The sequence below is a fragment of the Suncus etruscus genome, chromosome 14, assembly GCF_024139225.1.
Source record: "Suncus etruscus isolate mSunEtr1 chromosome 14, mSunEtr1.pri.cur, whole genome shotgun sequence".
In the NCBI taxonomy this organism is placed as follows: Eukaryota; Metazoa; Chordata; class Mammalia; order Eulipotyphla; family Soricidae; genus Suncus; species Suncus etruscus.
The window spans coordinates 38,731,289-38,746,324 of record NC_064861.1 but is presented as its reverse complement, the minus strand read 5'-3'; the positions used below and the strand labels follow the sequence as shown (position 1 = coordinate 38,746,324).

At 60.2% G+C, this 15,036-nt stretch overlaps 1 protein-coding gene across 1 annotated transcript; it reads right to left on the bottom strand.

The window, feature by feature from the left end:
• Positions 1-557: 557 nt before the first annotated feature.
• Positions 558-2,937, bottom strand: FOXF1 (forkhead box F1). Its single transcript, XM_049786766.1, has 2 exons — positions 1,959-2,937; positions 558-852 (listed from the first exon to the last, which is right to left on the bottom strand). Exons 1-2 carry the CDS (start codon positions 2,935-2,937, stop codon positions 692-694), a joined length of 1,140 nt encoding a protein of 379 aa, XP_049642723.1. The 3' UTR covers positions 558-691.
• Positions 2,938-15,036: the final 12,099 nt, after the last annotated feature.

Below are 15,036 nucleotides of genomic sequence, written 5' to 3'. Positions count from 1 at the left end.
GGGACCAAAGAGTTTACAGTAGAGACTGGGGACTGCTGGGTCTAGGAGGAAAACTCCCACCGACACAGCCCCGAATCGAATTCAAACCGAAACAAAGCCAGACCCGAGGGCAGGAAGAGGCTGGAGCTAGAGGCCGGCCGGCGGGAGCAAGCCTGGCACAGGCGGGCGCACACGTTGCCTGCCACCACGGAGGCCCCAGGATGGGGAGGGACAGTGAGGGATATCGGCTGGGGGAGGTTGGGGAGTCCCCAGACCTACCTAAACTGACACCCCACAGACACTTGCGCATTCTGAGACATTGTTTCCAGGGGGGAAAAAAGAGAAGTAAAAGATAAATACTCCACCAAAAAAGTCAAAAAGGACTGACGTGACGGTGGACCGTAGGCGAGGGCTGGCCGGGCTGACTTTGCTTTGCTTCTGCTAGTTCTCCCTGCGCTCACTCGCTCCTCCAGGCCTGAAGAGTGTGGGGAAGCCCGGAAGCAGAATTCGGGGGCATCTCCCCCACGAAGCACCTTCTTGGCCGGGCTCCCTCGGGGTCTTCCCCATGGGCCTGTCCTTCAGTCACTTTGCCGAGTGCGGGGAGGTGCGGGGAAGCGACCGTCCTGGTCAGGCAGTGGGTCACAAGCCCGGCGCCGTTAACGTTATACCTCAAGGATAAAGGCGTGTCTGCGGGGCTCCAGGGCGGGCGGCCTCACATCACGCACGGCTTGATGTCCTGGTAGGAGACCTGCTGGTGGTAGTAGGAGCTGGTGGCCGCTGAGTGCATGGACGAGGACGCCATGGTGTTGAAAGAGAACACGAACTCCTTACGGTCACACATGCTGGGCGACTGGGCGTGGTACCGCGGGAGGCCTGTGGACAGCAGGGTGGACAGTATGAAAACAGCAGGACCCGGCTTGGGCCTACAGCGGCGGGCGGCAGGCTGATGGGGGAGGCAACCATAGGGAGTGAGTCTACGCACCCGCCCTGGTCAGGCACCCGCCTCCTCCGGAGCTTCCAGGGACTCAAGCCCCTAGCCCAGGCTTCCGGAGGCGGAAGGGGAAGGGGTGAGAGGCCAACAGGGCCGGGCAATGCAAAAGAGAGGCAGAGTGTGGCCTGGGGCGCTGTGAAGGGAGGGAGAAGAGGGAAAGGCAAGAGCTGGAGCATGGAGGTTTAAAGCAGCATGATGACCCCCCCCCCCCATCTCCCACTCCTACTGGCCAACAGCCCTTCCCAAAGGGGACAGAGGGAGCAGAGAGGGTTAGGTCCTACATCTCACTTCTGGGGAGCTGGGGAGAGCAGAGAACTTGTCCTGCATCTCAAGGCTCCAGGAATCTGGGGTCCCCCAAATCAGGGCTCCAAAAATAAAGGGTAGAGACTGCAGCCCAGCCCCTAAATTGCTGATGGGGTCACAGCACCAGCCTCTGGACTCACAACTCCAGCTCCACACATTTCCAGATCAGGCCTGTTCTGAGTACACTGAAAGGCTAGGGCCTGTGTGTGTGCCCTGAACTGCGGAAGAAGGCCCAGCGCTACCAGGCTCTCTGCCGAGAGAACCCTGCCGTCAGCCTTCACCCCAGCACCTGGGTCCTACTACTCTGCTGAAGCAGGAGGGGCCCTGGGAGCTTTATGGGGTCCTAGTGTGCTATGAGAACGACTGACTTGGCCGGGATGGAGGCCGCCAGCTATGCCAAAACTGAGAAACTGGAACTGAAAGGAGCAAAGAAAGAGGCAGAGAGAGGGAGCGAGGCGGAGAGGAGAAAGAGACAGAGACAGAGTGAGACAGACAGACAGACAGACAGACAGACAGACAGACAGACAGACAGACAGACAGACCTGGGCCCCAGCCTAGCCCCAGTCCCACCAAGTGGGACTCACTCCGCTCCCGCTGCGGAAGGCCCAGGGACTCAGGAGCTGACTGGCGCCGGCTCAGCAGCCCTGGGTGCCCCTGGTGAGGCCTCACTCACTCACTCACTCACCCTGCAGGTCGCCAGGACTGCCATGCGCGTTCTGGTGCAGGTACGGCTGGTCCAGGGAGTGGCCCGAGAGGCCACCCGACAGCGGGTTGGTGCCATCCCGGCAGGTCGACAGAGGCTGCTGTTTCAGGTACGAGGCGCCGCTGTTGAGCGAGGCCGAGGCAGCGGGAGGCCAGGCGGCCGCCGAGCCCGAGTACACGGCGTGCGGCTCCATGACGGCCGAGCCGGCGGCCGAGGGCAGCAGCGGGGATGCGGGCACCGAGCTGTCGTGGTGCGGATACTCGGAGGCCGCCGCCGCCCCGCCGCAGCCGCCCATGTACGAGTGGCCGCCGTTGGAGGGCAGGTGGGGCACCGCATGGCCGGACAGGGCCATGCCATCCACGTTGGCCGGCAAGTGGCCGTTCATCATGCCCAAGCCGCCGTCCAGGGCCAGGCTGCCGGGCGCGCACGAGAGGCCGCCGGCCGCGCCCTGGAAGCTGTAGGTGTCCGGGAGGTGGTTGAAGCCCAGCCCGTTCATCACGCCGTACACGGGCTTGAGCGCCTGGCACTTCCTTCGGAAGCCGCGCGGTCGGCGGCGGAACGAGCCCTCCTCGAACATGAACTCGCTGGCCGGGTCGATGGTCCAGTAGTGGCCCTTGCCCGGCCGGCCCAGCCCCTTGGGCAGCTTGATGAAACACTCGTTGAGCGACAGGTTGTGGCGCACGGAGTTCTTCCAGCCCTGGTAGGCGCCGCGGAAGAAGGGGAAGCGCGCCTGCAGGAACTGGTAGATCTCGCTCAGGGTCAGCCGCTTGCTGGGCGAGCTCTGGATGGCCATGACGATGAGCGCGATGTAGGAGTAGGGCGGCTTCTCGGGCCGCCGGATGCCCGCGTTGGTCTTCTTGGCCTTGGCCGGGCCGCTGGCCGCGGGGTCCATGGCCGGACCGCCTCCCCCGCCGCCACCGCCGCTCAGCGGCTGCTGCTGCTTCTCCGGCGCCGAGGACATAGGGTGGCCGCCGCCGCCGCTGCCGCCGCTGCTCTGCGCCGCCGACGAGCCGGGAGGAGGAGGAGGAGGAAGAGGAGGAGGAGGGGGAGGAGGGGGAGGAGGGGGTTGCGCGCGCGGGGCCGGCTGCACTTCGGCCGTCATGGGCGGCCACCGCGCCCCGCCCCGCGCGCCGGTTTCCCCCGAGCCCCGCGCCCGCCGGGCCCTGACGCCCCGCGCACCCCCCCAACACCCAGTCCCGGCTCCCGCCCCTGCGCGCGCTCTCTCCTCCCTCTTTTTCTCTTTCGCGCCCTCCCACTAGGGAAGCGACCCGCTGGGCCGGCGAGGAAGCCCCCACAACCCCGCCCCTGACCCGCAGTCGGGAGCACACGCGCGCGCGCACACACGCACTCTCACTCACACGCACTCGCGCGCAAACACAAGCGCGCGCGAACACGCACCGTTGGGGCCGGAGAGGGAGGCACCCCTCGAGAACCGCCGCGGCCGCGCTCCCCCCCACACACACCCTGGGGTTCGACGCTGGAACCCCAACACCCGCCCGCCGCGCGAGGCTCGGGAGCGTCCGCACAGGCCGCAATCAGAGCATCTTCTGCCGCCCCCAGCGCCTCGGCCGGCTCCCAAGACTCCTCGGGTCCCTCCCCCGCCGGCCCCAGCTTAAAGGGGGCCCCACCCACGCCGCGCTGCGCCCGCCCCGCCTCCACCAACCTGGCCCGCTAGTGTAAATGCGTCCTCGGCCCCGCGACGCGCCGGGCCCCTGCCCACCCTGGTCCCCCGAGTCGAGTCGCGGCGGGCGGTGCGCCCCGGAGTCCCGCCGGCCTCCCCCGACGCGCTCCCAGCCGCTGGCAGATCGGGCCGCCAGGACGGAGCCATCTCGGGCGCCGCCGGCCCCCGGCTCCGGGTCCCTGCGAAGACCCGCCTCCCACCTCTCCCCGCCCCGGGAACCTCCACGCGGCTCCCGGGCTGTGCGCACCGGCGGGGCCGAGCGAGTGCGGGCGAAAGCGAAAGCGCACCCGGGGCGGCTGGGACCCGCTTTGTTTTGAGCGTGACCCGAGCGAGGGCGAAGTAGCGGCTTTGCGGGGACCCGCAGGAGCTAAGTAAGCCCTCTCTCCGGCCGTCTCGCAACGCTCGCGGACACACACACACACACACGCACACACACACACACGCACACGCACACACACGCGCGCGCTCACACGCACTGGTGCGCACGCGAACTCACGTGCCAACACACCCTCTGCAGTGCCCCCCGTCCTCCCACACTGCGCCCGGAGCCCACGCGTGTCTCCACCGCCGCGCTCGGTGCCCGGGTCCCACACTCGCCGGAACCGCCGAAACCCGCCCGCTGTTTCCTTAGCGTGTCCTCACTTCCCAAGAGCTGGTTCCGATTCCCGCGGGTGGTAAAGAGACGGGCAGGAAGTGTACAACGGTTCAACATAAACACGTTCCGGGGGATTATTTAATAATAATAATAATAATAGAGAATTCCGTGAGCGCGGGGGGAGTTGGCCAGGGGCCGCCACGGGCTCCGCTGATACCGCGCCGCTGGGCCCCGGTCCTGGAGCGCTCATCTGCGCCCCAGCCCGCACGCCCCACCTTGCCGCCAGCCAGGCCTCGCTGGGGCGCGCGCGGGTGGGAGCGGGTGGGGAGAGAGCGCGGCGCTCCAGGCCGGTTGGAGCAAAGGAACCCGGTCAGGCAGGTGAGTGCAAGAGGACTTGGGGTCCGCGGGGCTCGCGGGCCCGGAGGTGGGATAGGGTGGAGTGGCAGTTTCTGGTAGGTCATTCCCGGGAGCCGGGACGGCGACTTGACGAGGGCTAGAGCGAGAGGCGGTGCTGGGCTCTGAGCGCGGCCCGAAGCTGTTTCAAAGCTGACCGGCCTCTGGGCCCCCGCTGTCATCCTTCTTCGTTCGAACCCTTCTGTCCCCGCGGTAGACGCCCCTGTCGCCTTCGGGGCGCCTGGCACGTCCGTGCGAGGACGGGGAGGGGGGCGCCGGGCTTTCTTTTCCCTGCGGAACAGCGCCTGCAGGGGTGTGAATCCCTCTTCACCCTGGGGCGCTTCCAAGGGGCTCCCCGGAGTGCATCTAGATTAGGGCTTTGCTCACCGGGAAAATATCGCCAACGCACTCCTGACTCTCGGGCTCAACAGCACCCAAACTCCACAGCCCCAAACTCCATCTTTTTCTGTGCACCCCACTGGCCTCGAGGCCAAGGCCTCAGCGGCGGTGGAGGCTGAGACAGGCCCGTGGGCTGGGGCCCACGCACGCCGCTGGGCATTCTGTAGAGTGTAGACTGTGCGGGGCTACACGCTCCCCGCATACACCAGACCAGGTCCTACGGGAGCCGCCAAGGCGTCCAGGGTTTGCCCTCCTGTAACCAGCTGTGCCTAGCTCATCTGGAGAGGTTTTTCTGGCTAGTTTCTTTTTTCTTTTTCTGTTGGCGGGATCACACCCGGCTGTGTTCAGGACTTACTCCTGGCTCTGCGCCCAGTGATCACCTCTGACAATGCTCGGGACATCCTATGGGATGCCAGGATCGAAACCCGGTTGGCGCTTGCAAGGCAAATACCCTTCCCCGCTGTGCTATTGCTCCAGTCCCGAGCATCTGGCTTTTACAAGAGGGACAGGGGGACCGGGGCCAGATCCCTCCAGATGGGGGTGTGTGCAGAAAACTTGCCGCTTTCTTGCCCTCTAGTTCCCACTAATGGGGGTTTGCCTGCTATTGCCCCATGCCTCCGGACACTCCTCCCTGGCAAGGGTGAAGGAATCCCTTTGTTACCCTCTTATTTGTCCATCTTACTAGCACCCTTTAAGGGGCTCCTGCAGGCCCTGGATCGGGAAGTGTCCAGACTCAGGGCGGGGCAGGAGTCTCAGTCTCGGGGTCTGCTTTAGGATTCAGAGGACCCCCCCCCTCCAATCTGGGAAAATCACAACCACAGTCAAAGAAAGGGCTTTTTTCCCCCCACCCCAGAGGCTGGGTTTGGCTCCCAGCTGACTTGAGATGTTGCATCTGATCTTGGGTTTTGGGGTGCGGGCACAGGTCTCCTTATGGGTCAAGTCAGTCATCTGCATGGTGGGCATCGCTCATCTTCCCTCAGGGCTTCAGGGTGAATGGAATAAGAGAGTGAGGACAGGTCCTATCTCCCAGTTTGTGTCACACAGAGACCCGAGAGGGGCGGGGGGTGGGTGGGTGGGTGGGGAGGACGGAGAAAAAATAAGTACAACCGCACACAGTAATAAAAAGGGCCGGGGACTGACTTTTAGTCCTAAATACCCACCCTGAGCCCTTACTTAAGCTTCCCAGCTCTGGGCATACCTTTGGCAAACTGCCCCATCCCATAGGCTCCCACCTAGGCTATTTGTAGGATGAGGTTTCACCAAAGATTGTAGGGCGAGGTTTGTTCAAGGTATCACCAAAGCCTGCAGCTCCCTACCCCTGGCCTCAGACTAGGACCCTTCAGCATCTCTCCAAACTCCTGATGTGGTTCCACAGAAGCTGGGACCAGCCCAATCACATCCATCCCCATTTGCAGGTGGGGCTCAGACCCATCCCTGTGTCTTGTGAGCCCGGGGCAGACAGAAGACCGAGGGGACACCCTGGTCTCACACGGTGTCTGGGTGGGGAAAAGCTGCCCTAGACCTAGCTGAGCACTGGCGCTTCTTCCTCCCAGTGAATAAACGAACTAGTGTAGATGGTTTCTCCTTTAGGACGGTGCTAAGCTCTTGGTAATTTTGTTTTGTCTTGTTTTTGTTTTTTGGGGGATCACACACAGCTGCGCTTAGGGGTTATTCCTGGTTCTGCATTCTGGCATCACTCCTGGCAGGCTCAGAGGACCTTATGAGATGCAGGGGATCGAACCCCGGCAAACCCCCTCCCAGCTGTGCTCCCCCTCAGGCCTCGATCTTTGTAACTTTTTCTGTAGTTGAGCGGAGACTAGCCCAGAGCTAATGGCATAGTGAAGAAGTAGCTGGTCTTTGGTCATTACAGTTTATAGATTGCAAATGACGGCAACAGTGGTCGGCACCCAGCTCCCTCCGTCGCTGCTGTGCCCTTATTTTAGGTAGGAAACATTTCACCGGCTCTCAGCCGTGCTGGCCTTGGGTGGAGGTTGCGAGCACACACAACCACCCACCCCATCCAACCTCCGCTTTTTCGTCTGAAATGGGACGGCCGGTAGCACCTATTTCTCGGCGCCTTTGGAACCGGGTAAGGCTTCACGAGAAAAGACTGAAGGTTCTCAAAACGGACAGAGGCGCCCCACCTCCCGGGGTCCAGCAGGGACGAAGGGGAAGACGCACAGCGGTCAGCAGCGCAACCCGGTCGGCGGCTGCGGGGTCTCTGGCTCAGGATCAATAAAGGGACTCCCCAGCTGCGCCCCAAACTCAACCTACTGCGTCCTGGGCCCAAAGGCCCTAGGAATCTCCAAACTGGGGAGGGGGTGTAAAAACAGACACGCCCGCGCCGTCTCCCACTCCCCAGTCTTAGGTATTTTTACTGGTAATTGCTTAAGTGAAGCCGCCGGGCCGAGAGCGCGCGGTAACCCGAGCCTGGAACCCGATCCTGCGGGGCTGGTGCCGGGCCGGCCGCGGGGGCGGGAGTGGGGGGCGCAGCCGACCACCCACGGCGCTGTGCATTAGCGCGCGGCCTGCGCCTTCTCGGCCCGCGCCCTCCAGCCCCTGGAAGCGCCGCGCACAGGTAGGGCCGGTGTCCACCCCGCAGCGGGTGGGGGTACTCCAGGAAAGCGATCACGCAGAGGGAAGGAGGCCAGAAGGGCGTCCTAGGAGTCCCTGGCTAGTGGGGGGAGAGAGATGTCGGGGGCGCTTGAGAGAGGCTCCCCATTCTGAAAAGAGGTGCTCTCTCGACTTTTCCAACTCCAGTTGTGCGGACATGCCTTGGTGCACAGCGGGAAGGAAATGGCGTGTGAGCCCCTCTGCGGGGGGGGGGGGGGAAGGCGACCTCAAGGGCCACTATGGAATCCTTCCAGTACATTCTAGAAGTCTACCCTAAATGGGGGTGTCCCTTGTGATGAACTCCCCAGACTCAGAATATTGGGTATCTGCAGTGATCAGACAGCAGCTCTGGGCCCCAGGTGTGAGAGACTGAGTGAACTCCAACATTGGTGAGAAAGTGAACCCCAACATTTTGAGAGAGTGAACCCCAACATTGGAGCTGTGCTCTCTCAGCTCCCCTTCTGCAGACTCAGAGCACTGTGGAGGGGGCAGGGGAATAGAGTCAGCTGTGCCCAGACCGGATACAGTTGAGGGCAAGGACTCCCCAGTTCTCTCTCCCAAGCACTAGGTGCTTGCTATTAGGGTACGGTAGGCCTTGAGGGGAATCGGACCAGGAGGAATGACGTCGCTGGAAGTCAGCTGCATAGTTCTGAGAGATCTCACAGGGCCCAGGTCCGGGTGAGAGGCTTTGCTGTGATCCTATAGTCCTATAGGGTCCTGGGGTGCGGGGAGGGAGCTCACTCTGAAGCAGAAGCAGCAGACAAGCGGGTGCTAAAACAACCTCAAATCCTGGTGACCCCTTGCCTGCCTGGGGGTCTTTAACCTCACCCGGTCTTGGGTGCTGCCTTTGCTGAATCAACTGCAAGAAGTGGGGGTCCTCCCGAGCCTGCCAAGAGCGATTTTTGTGTGTAGAGCCAGGAGTAACCCCTGAGCGCTGCCGGGTGTGACCCCAAAACAAAACAAAACAATAAAATAAAGTAAGCTTCATTAAAAAAAAAGTCGGGGCCCTGAGACTCTTCAGAGGAGGAGACCAAGTAGTAAGGAACTAGAGAAAGTCCCCCCAACCAAACTCCCTCAGACCCACTGTAGGGACTACCAGGGCCAGTGTTAGGGCTGGTCTTATTGAAATTGAGGAAAGAGACAAGGGGCCAGAGCTGCCACCCCCCCCCCCCCCAAGGATGAATGTCTGGGCCTGTGTTCCATGGTGGTGAAATCTCAGGCTAGGATCAGGAATCTGCACCTTCTCCTGCTTCTGTGGGCTCTGCTCTGGCATTGCAGAGAGGTATGTGTGGGTGGGGTGGGGTGGTGGAATCGGGCTGTGAGAGGTGCCCTGAGCTACTTCAGGGCAGTGGTGAGGGGTGTCTGTCTATACACACCCATCAGTGCTCCTGGCCCTGCTGGGTCCCCACCGTGGTCCCACGAGTTTCTTCCTGCACAGGGATAGGGACAAGGAGTAGGGCACAGATTGTATCTGAACCACGGAGACATTGGCTCAAAGGTACAGCCCAGACAAGGGACTGTAGGTCCACAGGGGCACTCTGTAGAAGCGGGGAAAAATGAAAAGACGAATTAAATGGCAGGAGTTACCATCATAGCCCCATTGTAAAGAGACCCCAGGAAAAGGGCAGGAGGGAGTGAGAAGGGCAGAGAAGAGCAGAGGAGAGGAAAGGTAGGGGGAAGGAGAGATAAGAAGAGGATGAAAGGAGAGAAAAGGGGTGAGAAGGGGAGAGGAGGAGAGAACAAAGGAAGGAGGGTGCATTCTGATTGGCCAGGCCCCCTGTCCACCCCTGACCTGCCTTGGTCTCCTTGGAGCAGGCTGTCTTGACTGTCCCTCACTTCAGATGTTGTGAAGATGGTCAAAGTGTCTTTTTAGGAAAGAAAAATATCTGATCCTCAACCATCAGCCTGCAGGGGAAAAAGGCGCCCCCTTCTTCCCGCCCCATAGGTGAGGGCAAGAAAGGGGGTTCAGGGCCCGGAGAGATAGCACAGCGGCATTTGCCTTGCAAACAGCCGATCCAGGACCAAAGGTGGTTGGTTCAAATCCCGGTGTCCCATATGGTCCCCCGTGCCTGCCAGGAGCTATTTCTGAGCAGACAGCCAGGAGTAACCCCTGAGCACTGCTGGGTGTGGCCCAAAAACCAAAAAAAAAAAAAAAAAAAAAAGAAAGGGGGTTCATCTGCCCAGGGATGAAACCCCTTCTCTCCATAAGTCTGAAGGCAGGAGAGGCTCTGGTCTGCCGGGCCAGTGAAAGTATCACCTGGGGGAAGGTCCACTAGGTTGTTGGGTGGGGGTACCTGAGTGGTCCTGGAGGGTGGAGAGGTGCTGAGATGGAGTAGTGGGGGTAACAGACCCTCTCCAGGGCAACAGAACCTAAAGCCCCACTGAGATTCCTTGAAGGATGGGGTTCGCCCACCAGAGACAAATGTAGGATGGGACAGAGCTGGGTGCAGGTGGTGTGGCAACCTTGTTCCTCCAGGAGGGTCTACACTAAGTGGGGGGAGGATGTGAGAGGTGAGGGGTGCATTGGGGAGTGAGAGAAGGGGCCGAGCTGGGGGCAGCCTTCAGGCACAGTAGTGGGGCTCATGTCTGCAGTCCACTCTCAAGGGTTGTTGGTTCACGCCTCACTCTGTTGGCATTGGCCTGCACCCTACAGATGCCAGAAAGGTTGAGTGGGTGCCAGGCCATGGGAATAGGGGAGTCCCTGTGGGTCGATGTCATGGGTAGTCAAATACCTGCAAACAGAGGTGCCCTGTGATTTGTGCTGGGCGGGTCAGAGCAGGGGAACCTGCCTCATTTTGTCAGCTCCCTAGCATCAGACTCCCCCTTATCTGGACAACAACCTTCTCTTTCCCCTTCTGGGAAACTGTGGGGCCTGGGCTTGGGTGCTTGACTAGGCAGGGTGGAGATTTCAGGAGGGCTCAGCCTGGCCCTTTCGTGGGGCAATTCTGAGGTGCCTTGAAGAGAGGCACAGGAGGTAGGGTGTGCCCCCCATTTCATCACTCGGGAGTACAGTGAGGTCTGAGGGAATAAGTGGTGCCCACCAGCCCATAGCCATGACCCCTGTGCCGCTCCTTGAACTCTTGAACCCCTCCTACATACGTCTCTGCTTGCTGGAGGAAATGAGGAGTGTTTGTGTGGAGAGCTTCAGGGGGTCCCATGGGGTCCCCTATGTGTCTAGGGTGCCATGCCTGGGAGAAGAGATAGGAGCTCAAGGACTACACCGGGCCATCCTGGGATTCTCTTCACCATTCTGAGTTACCTTCTGTCCACGCATCTGGCCAAAAGAGGAGGGACCCCACCCCCAACTTGGGGTTCTGTTATGGCCATTGCAGGTTGGACCCCAGGTCAACATTCCAAGTAGGGACTAACAAAACAACCCAGCCCGTCCCCCACCCCCAGAACCCAGAATCTAGACCGGGGGAGCTGGGTGTGGCTTCCTGGCAAGGCTAAGTTTTCTAGTTTCTCAGGGTGGGGAAGAGGAGCAGCCAGCCACGCAGAATGGGGGACCACTTTGCCCAGGTGACCTCCTACTTTTTGGATTTTGGGGGAAATCTATGTGGTCTGGAACCGGCATCTGAGGTCTGGCTCTCCTCATATCTTCTGGGATGGGCTTTACTGGCCAGACCTGGGGGTTCTTCCCTGGGGTAGCTGGGGTCTCTCAGCTTGGAGACCTGAGGTTCCCGATGGGCTTGTCCTCCGTGCACCTGCCCCAGCCCTAGTCCAAGGACCTGTGGGTGGAAATAAAACTAAGTAAGGAACAAACTTTCTCTTGCTTTTATTCAGACGTGGTTTTTTCCACGCTGGAATCTCACCAAACCCTCCAACAATCTGCTCACAGATCCCACCCGTACTTTTCAATCTGTAGGAAATGTGGGGAGGGCCCTTGGTTTTTCTGAGATGCATTTTATTTGGGCAGTGGGCAGGCACCCACCCCTTCATTTTATCCCGGTTCTCCCCCCGCCGGGTTAATTAGCTATTAATTACTGCAAAACATTCTTCCCTGACGTGGGGAGAGTTAATAAGACCTGCTATTTTGAAAAGCATAAACCTCAAAATATTTCAGACATTCCTCTCCCTCCTGGGGTCAGAAACGACCCTTTTATCTACCTCACCCCACACACACCCCTTTGCTGCTGGGTCAGAGTCGGGGTTGGGCCCACGTGGCCCAGCATGCGGCCCCCCGCGCGCCTGCAGTTCCGCCAAAACCCATTTAATTTGCTCCCAAAGTAACTTAATTAGGAATCACGTTCGCTCTTTTTTTTTTCCCAGACCAGTAATCGAAGCCCTCACAGCGCCTCCGGCCCCGTGCTTGGTGCAAAAACAGCTCGTTCCCGCTAAGGCCGGGACCGCGGGGAGCGGCCGGGGCTCCGCTTCTCCGGGACTCTTCGCCCTCTCCACGGGCTCAGCTTCTCGGAGGGTCGCGGTGCAGACGCGGGGCGCGCACGCATTCCGGGACGCGTCGTTAGCCTTGGCGCCCCGAGTGCGAGCCGGGCTCAGACTGAGAAGTGACGCGCGAGGTCTTTGGGCTGGAGACACGAAGCGGTTCTACACAGTACCCCGCACGGTGAGCTCCAGACCAAGGGCAGGTCGGAAAGTGCCCGCTCATATTTGGAGGTGTTTGGAGGGCAATTGGACGCCCCTTTCTCTAGCTCTGGAAACTGCTCCTGGGGCTGTTGTAGGGGGATGAGAGGGCGGGCGGGCAGGGGACGCGGTGGGGAGCGAGCTTGCATCCTGCGCCCCGCTTGCATCGCGCCCGCCCGGGTGAGCCGCGGCCTCGGGGCGCACGAAGGGAGCCGCAGAGTCCGCTTGCGCCTCATTGCCGCTAGAGGGTGACGCCAGGACCGGAACGAAGGGCCGGGAGGCCGGGGTGCCGGAGCCCGCGGCGCAGCAGCTTGAAAACCGGGGAAACTTCGACCAGCGCGCCAGGTTGCCAGCGACGCAAACCGACACTGGCTGGAAAGGTGCGCGCGCGAGGCGGGGAGACGCTGCCGGCGTGATCGGCCCAAGATACTTAGCCTAGCCTGAAATGTCGGGGGGGGGGGGGGGAACCGAGTCCAGTCTACACCTGCCTTGGGTTCCGAAGACCGAGTCCCGGAGCCAGCCAGATCGGACTCGCGCTTCCTTTCGGTTTCCGAAGGTTTCCAAAGACTCGTCTCTCCCCGCTCGGCTGAGCAGAAGTGGGGCGAGTTTCCAGGGATGGGAGAAGGCTCCCGCTCACTTGGCTAAGCCTGGTGAGCTAATGGGGGCTCCACGCGGGACACACCACCCGGAGACGTGACCGAGCGGCACTTACTGTCGCTTGAGTCCCTGCGTTTTCTCCTTGAAGTACCGGGCACGCAACGCGCTTGGGGGGAGTCCTGCACCCCGGTCCCCACCCGGCGCTGGCATTCCTACAGCTGGAGAGGGATCCCCCATTCCATGCTTAAGAAGAAATTCAGGCCGCCCCGGGGCGCGTCGCTCCGCCAGGGCTAGCAGGTACGAGGACCCGCCTAGCCCCAGACTTATCAACAAGTGGCTTAACTCGGAATTTGCGTTTACAACTCAGCACCTCGGTGCCAGGGCGCTCCTGAGAAGTGGGACTGGGGGTGGGCTGCAGGCGGGGGCGGGGGCCACTCCCCAGGAACCCACCGACCGGGCTCCAAGACCTCTATGGGAGAAGCGGTTGGAGCGGCTGAGGGCCCAGGGGATTGCGTGGCCCGGCTGTGGATGCGCCTGCAGGCGGGGAACGGACAATCTTTCCCCAGCGAAGTAGGTGGTCATGTATATTTTCCTTCAAGTAGTGTTTATGTTAATGAAAAAAAGGATGGAATTACAAACAGCCGGTACCGCTCAGGGCGCTGCGACCACGGGGAAAGCGATGTTCACCCTTACACAGTGGAAGCCCACGCGGCTCCCACACGGACACCTGGAAACCGGGTGAAGTGGTGTCCTGGCACCTCTGTTTGCATACTTTACTCTGCCTGTTCACCCCCTTTTTCCCCGGTAGAAAAACCCCACTTTTCAGTCTCGCAGGTTGTAATCTTTTTTATTTTTAATTTTTTGTTTTGTTTTGTTTTGTTTTGGGGCCACACTCGGGTTACTCCTGGCAGGCTCAGGGTCCTTATAGAATGCAAGGCAAAGGCCCTCCCCGCTGTGCTGTCATGGTCTTACAATTTATTTATTTATTTTTTTGTTTTTATTTTTGCGTCACACCCAGCAATGCTTTGGGGTTACTCCTGGCTGTGCACTCAGAAATCACTCCTGGAAGGCTCAGAACTTTATGGGATGCTGGGAATCGAACCCCGGTTGGCCGTTGGCCGTATGCAAGGCAAATGCCCTTGCCTTTGTGCTATGGTTCCTGGTTCCTGCCCCTGATTTCTTTTTTTTTTTTTTTTGGTTTTTGGGCCACACCCAGCGGTGCTCAGGGGTTACTCCTGGCTGTCTGCTCAGAAATAGCTCCTGGCAGGCACGGGGGACCATATGGGACACCGGGATTCGAACCAACCACCTTTGGTCCTGGATCGGCTGCTTGCAAGGCAAACGCCGCTGTGCTATCTCTCCGGGCCCGCCCTGATTTCTTTTTTAAACTGCCAAGCCTGGAGATGAGACCCCCAATGCCATGTCGTTTATGTCAGAGAAATGCTCTCTGAAAAACACCCTGTCTAACCTTTTGGCCAGAAGCTCCTGGGATGCCCACAGCTCCTAGGATGCCCAAAGGGTGAGACTGGCCCATCTCTCTGCTGCAGCCCAGGCCACTGTTCTGTGTTTCTAAGATGATAGGAAGGTCCTGGCTGGCTGGGGAAGATGGTGTTTCCTGAGAAAGAAGGAACCAATATCCAATTGGATCCACTCCGGACTCCAGACACACTATAGTGCTCCATAGCACCCCCTGGGCCCTGCACCCCAAGTCTCAGGCTGGTAAGAACTGGTTCCTCCCCAGGTAGTTTGGGAAGAACCAGCAGAAGCACCTGGGCCTGCAGTCTGGACTCTCCAAGTGTATATATGTGCTTTTGTTTAAGTATCTGTGTATCTGTGTGCATTTGCATCTCTGTATGTCTATGTTTCTGTGTGTCTTTCTGAGTGTGTCTCTATGACCCAGCTCCTCCCCAGGGCCTTCTTGTGTTCATTCCCAGCGGGGTCTGCCAGGACCTTAAGCTGGGGCGTGGCTCTTCACCCCACTCAGCTCTCTCTTCTTAGGATGCAGGACAGATGGCTGCCCTGACCCAGCTCATCCACAGGAGCTCAGAAGTGTTTCTCCAAACCCAGGCCACCCCTTTTCTGCCCCCTTCAGTGCAGCTCCGGTGAGCTGGACCTGAACTTGGGATCAGATGGCTATTGGTTGTGTTGGGTGCATTTTCCTGTTGTTGAGCTTTGAGACTCAAATCTGCTTCCAGAGACCC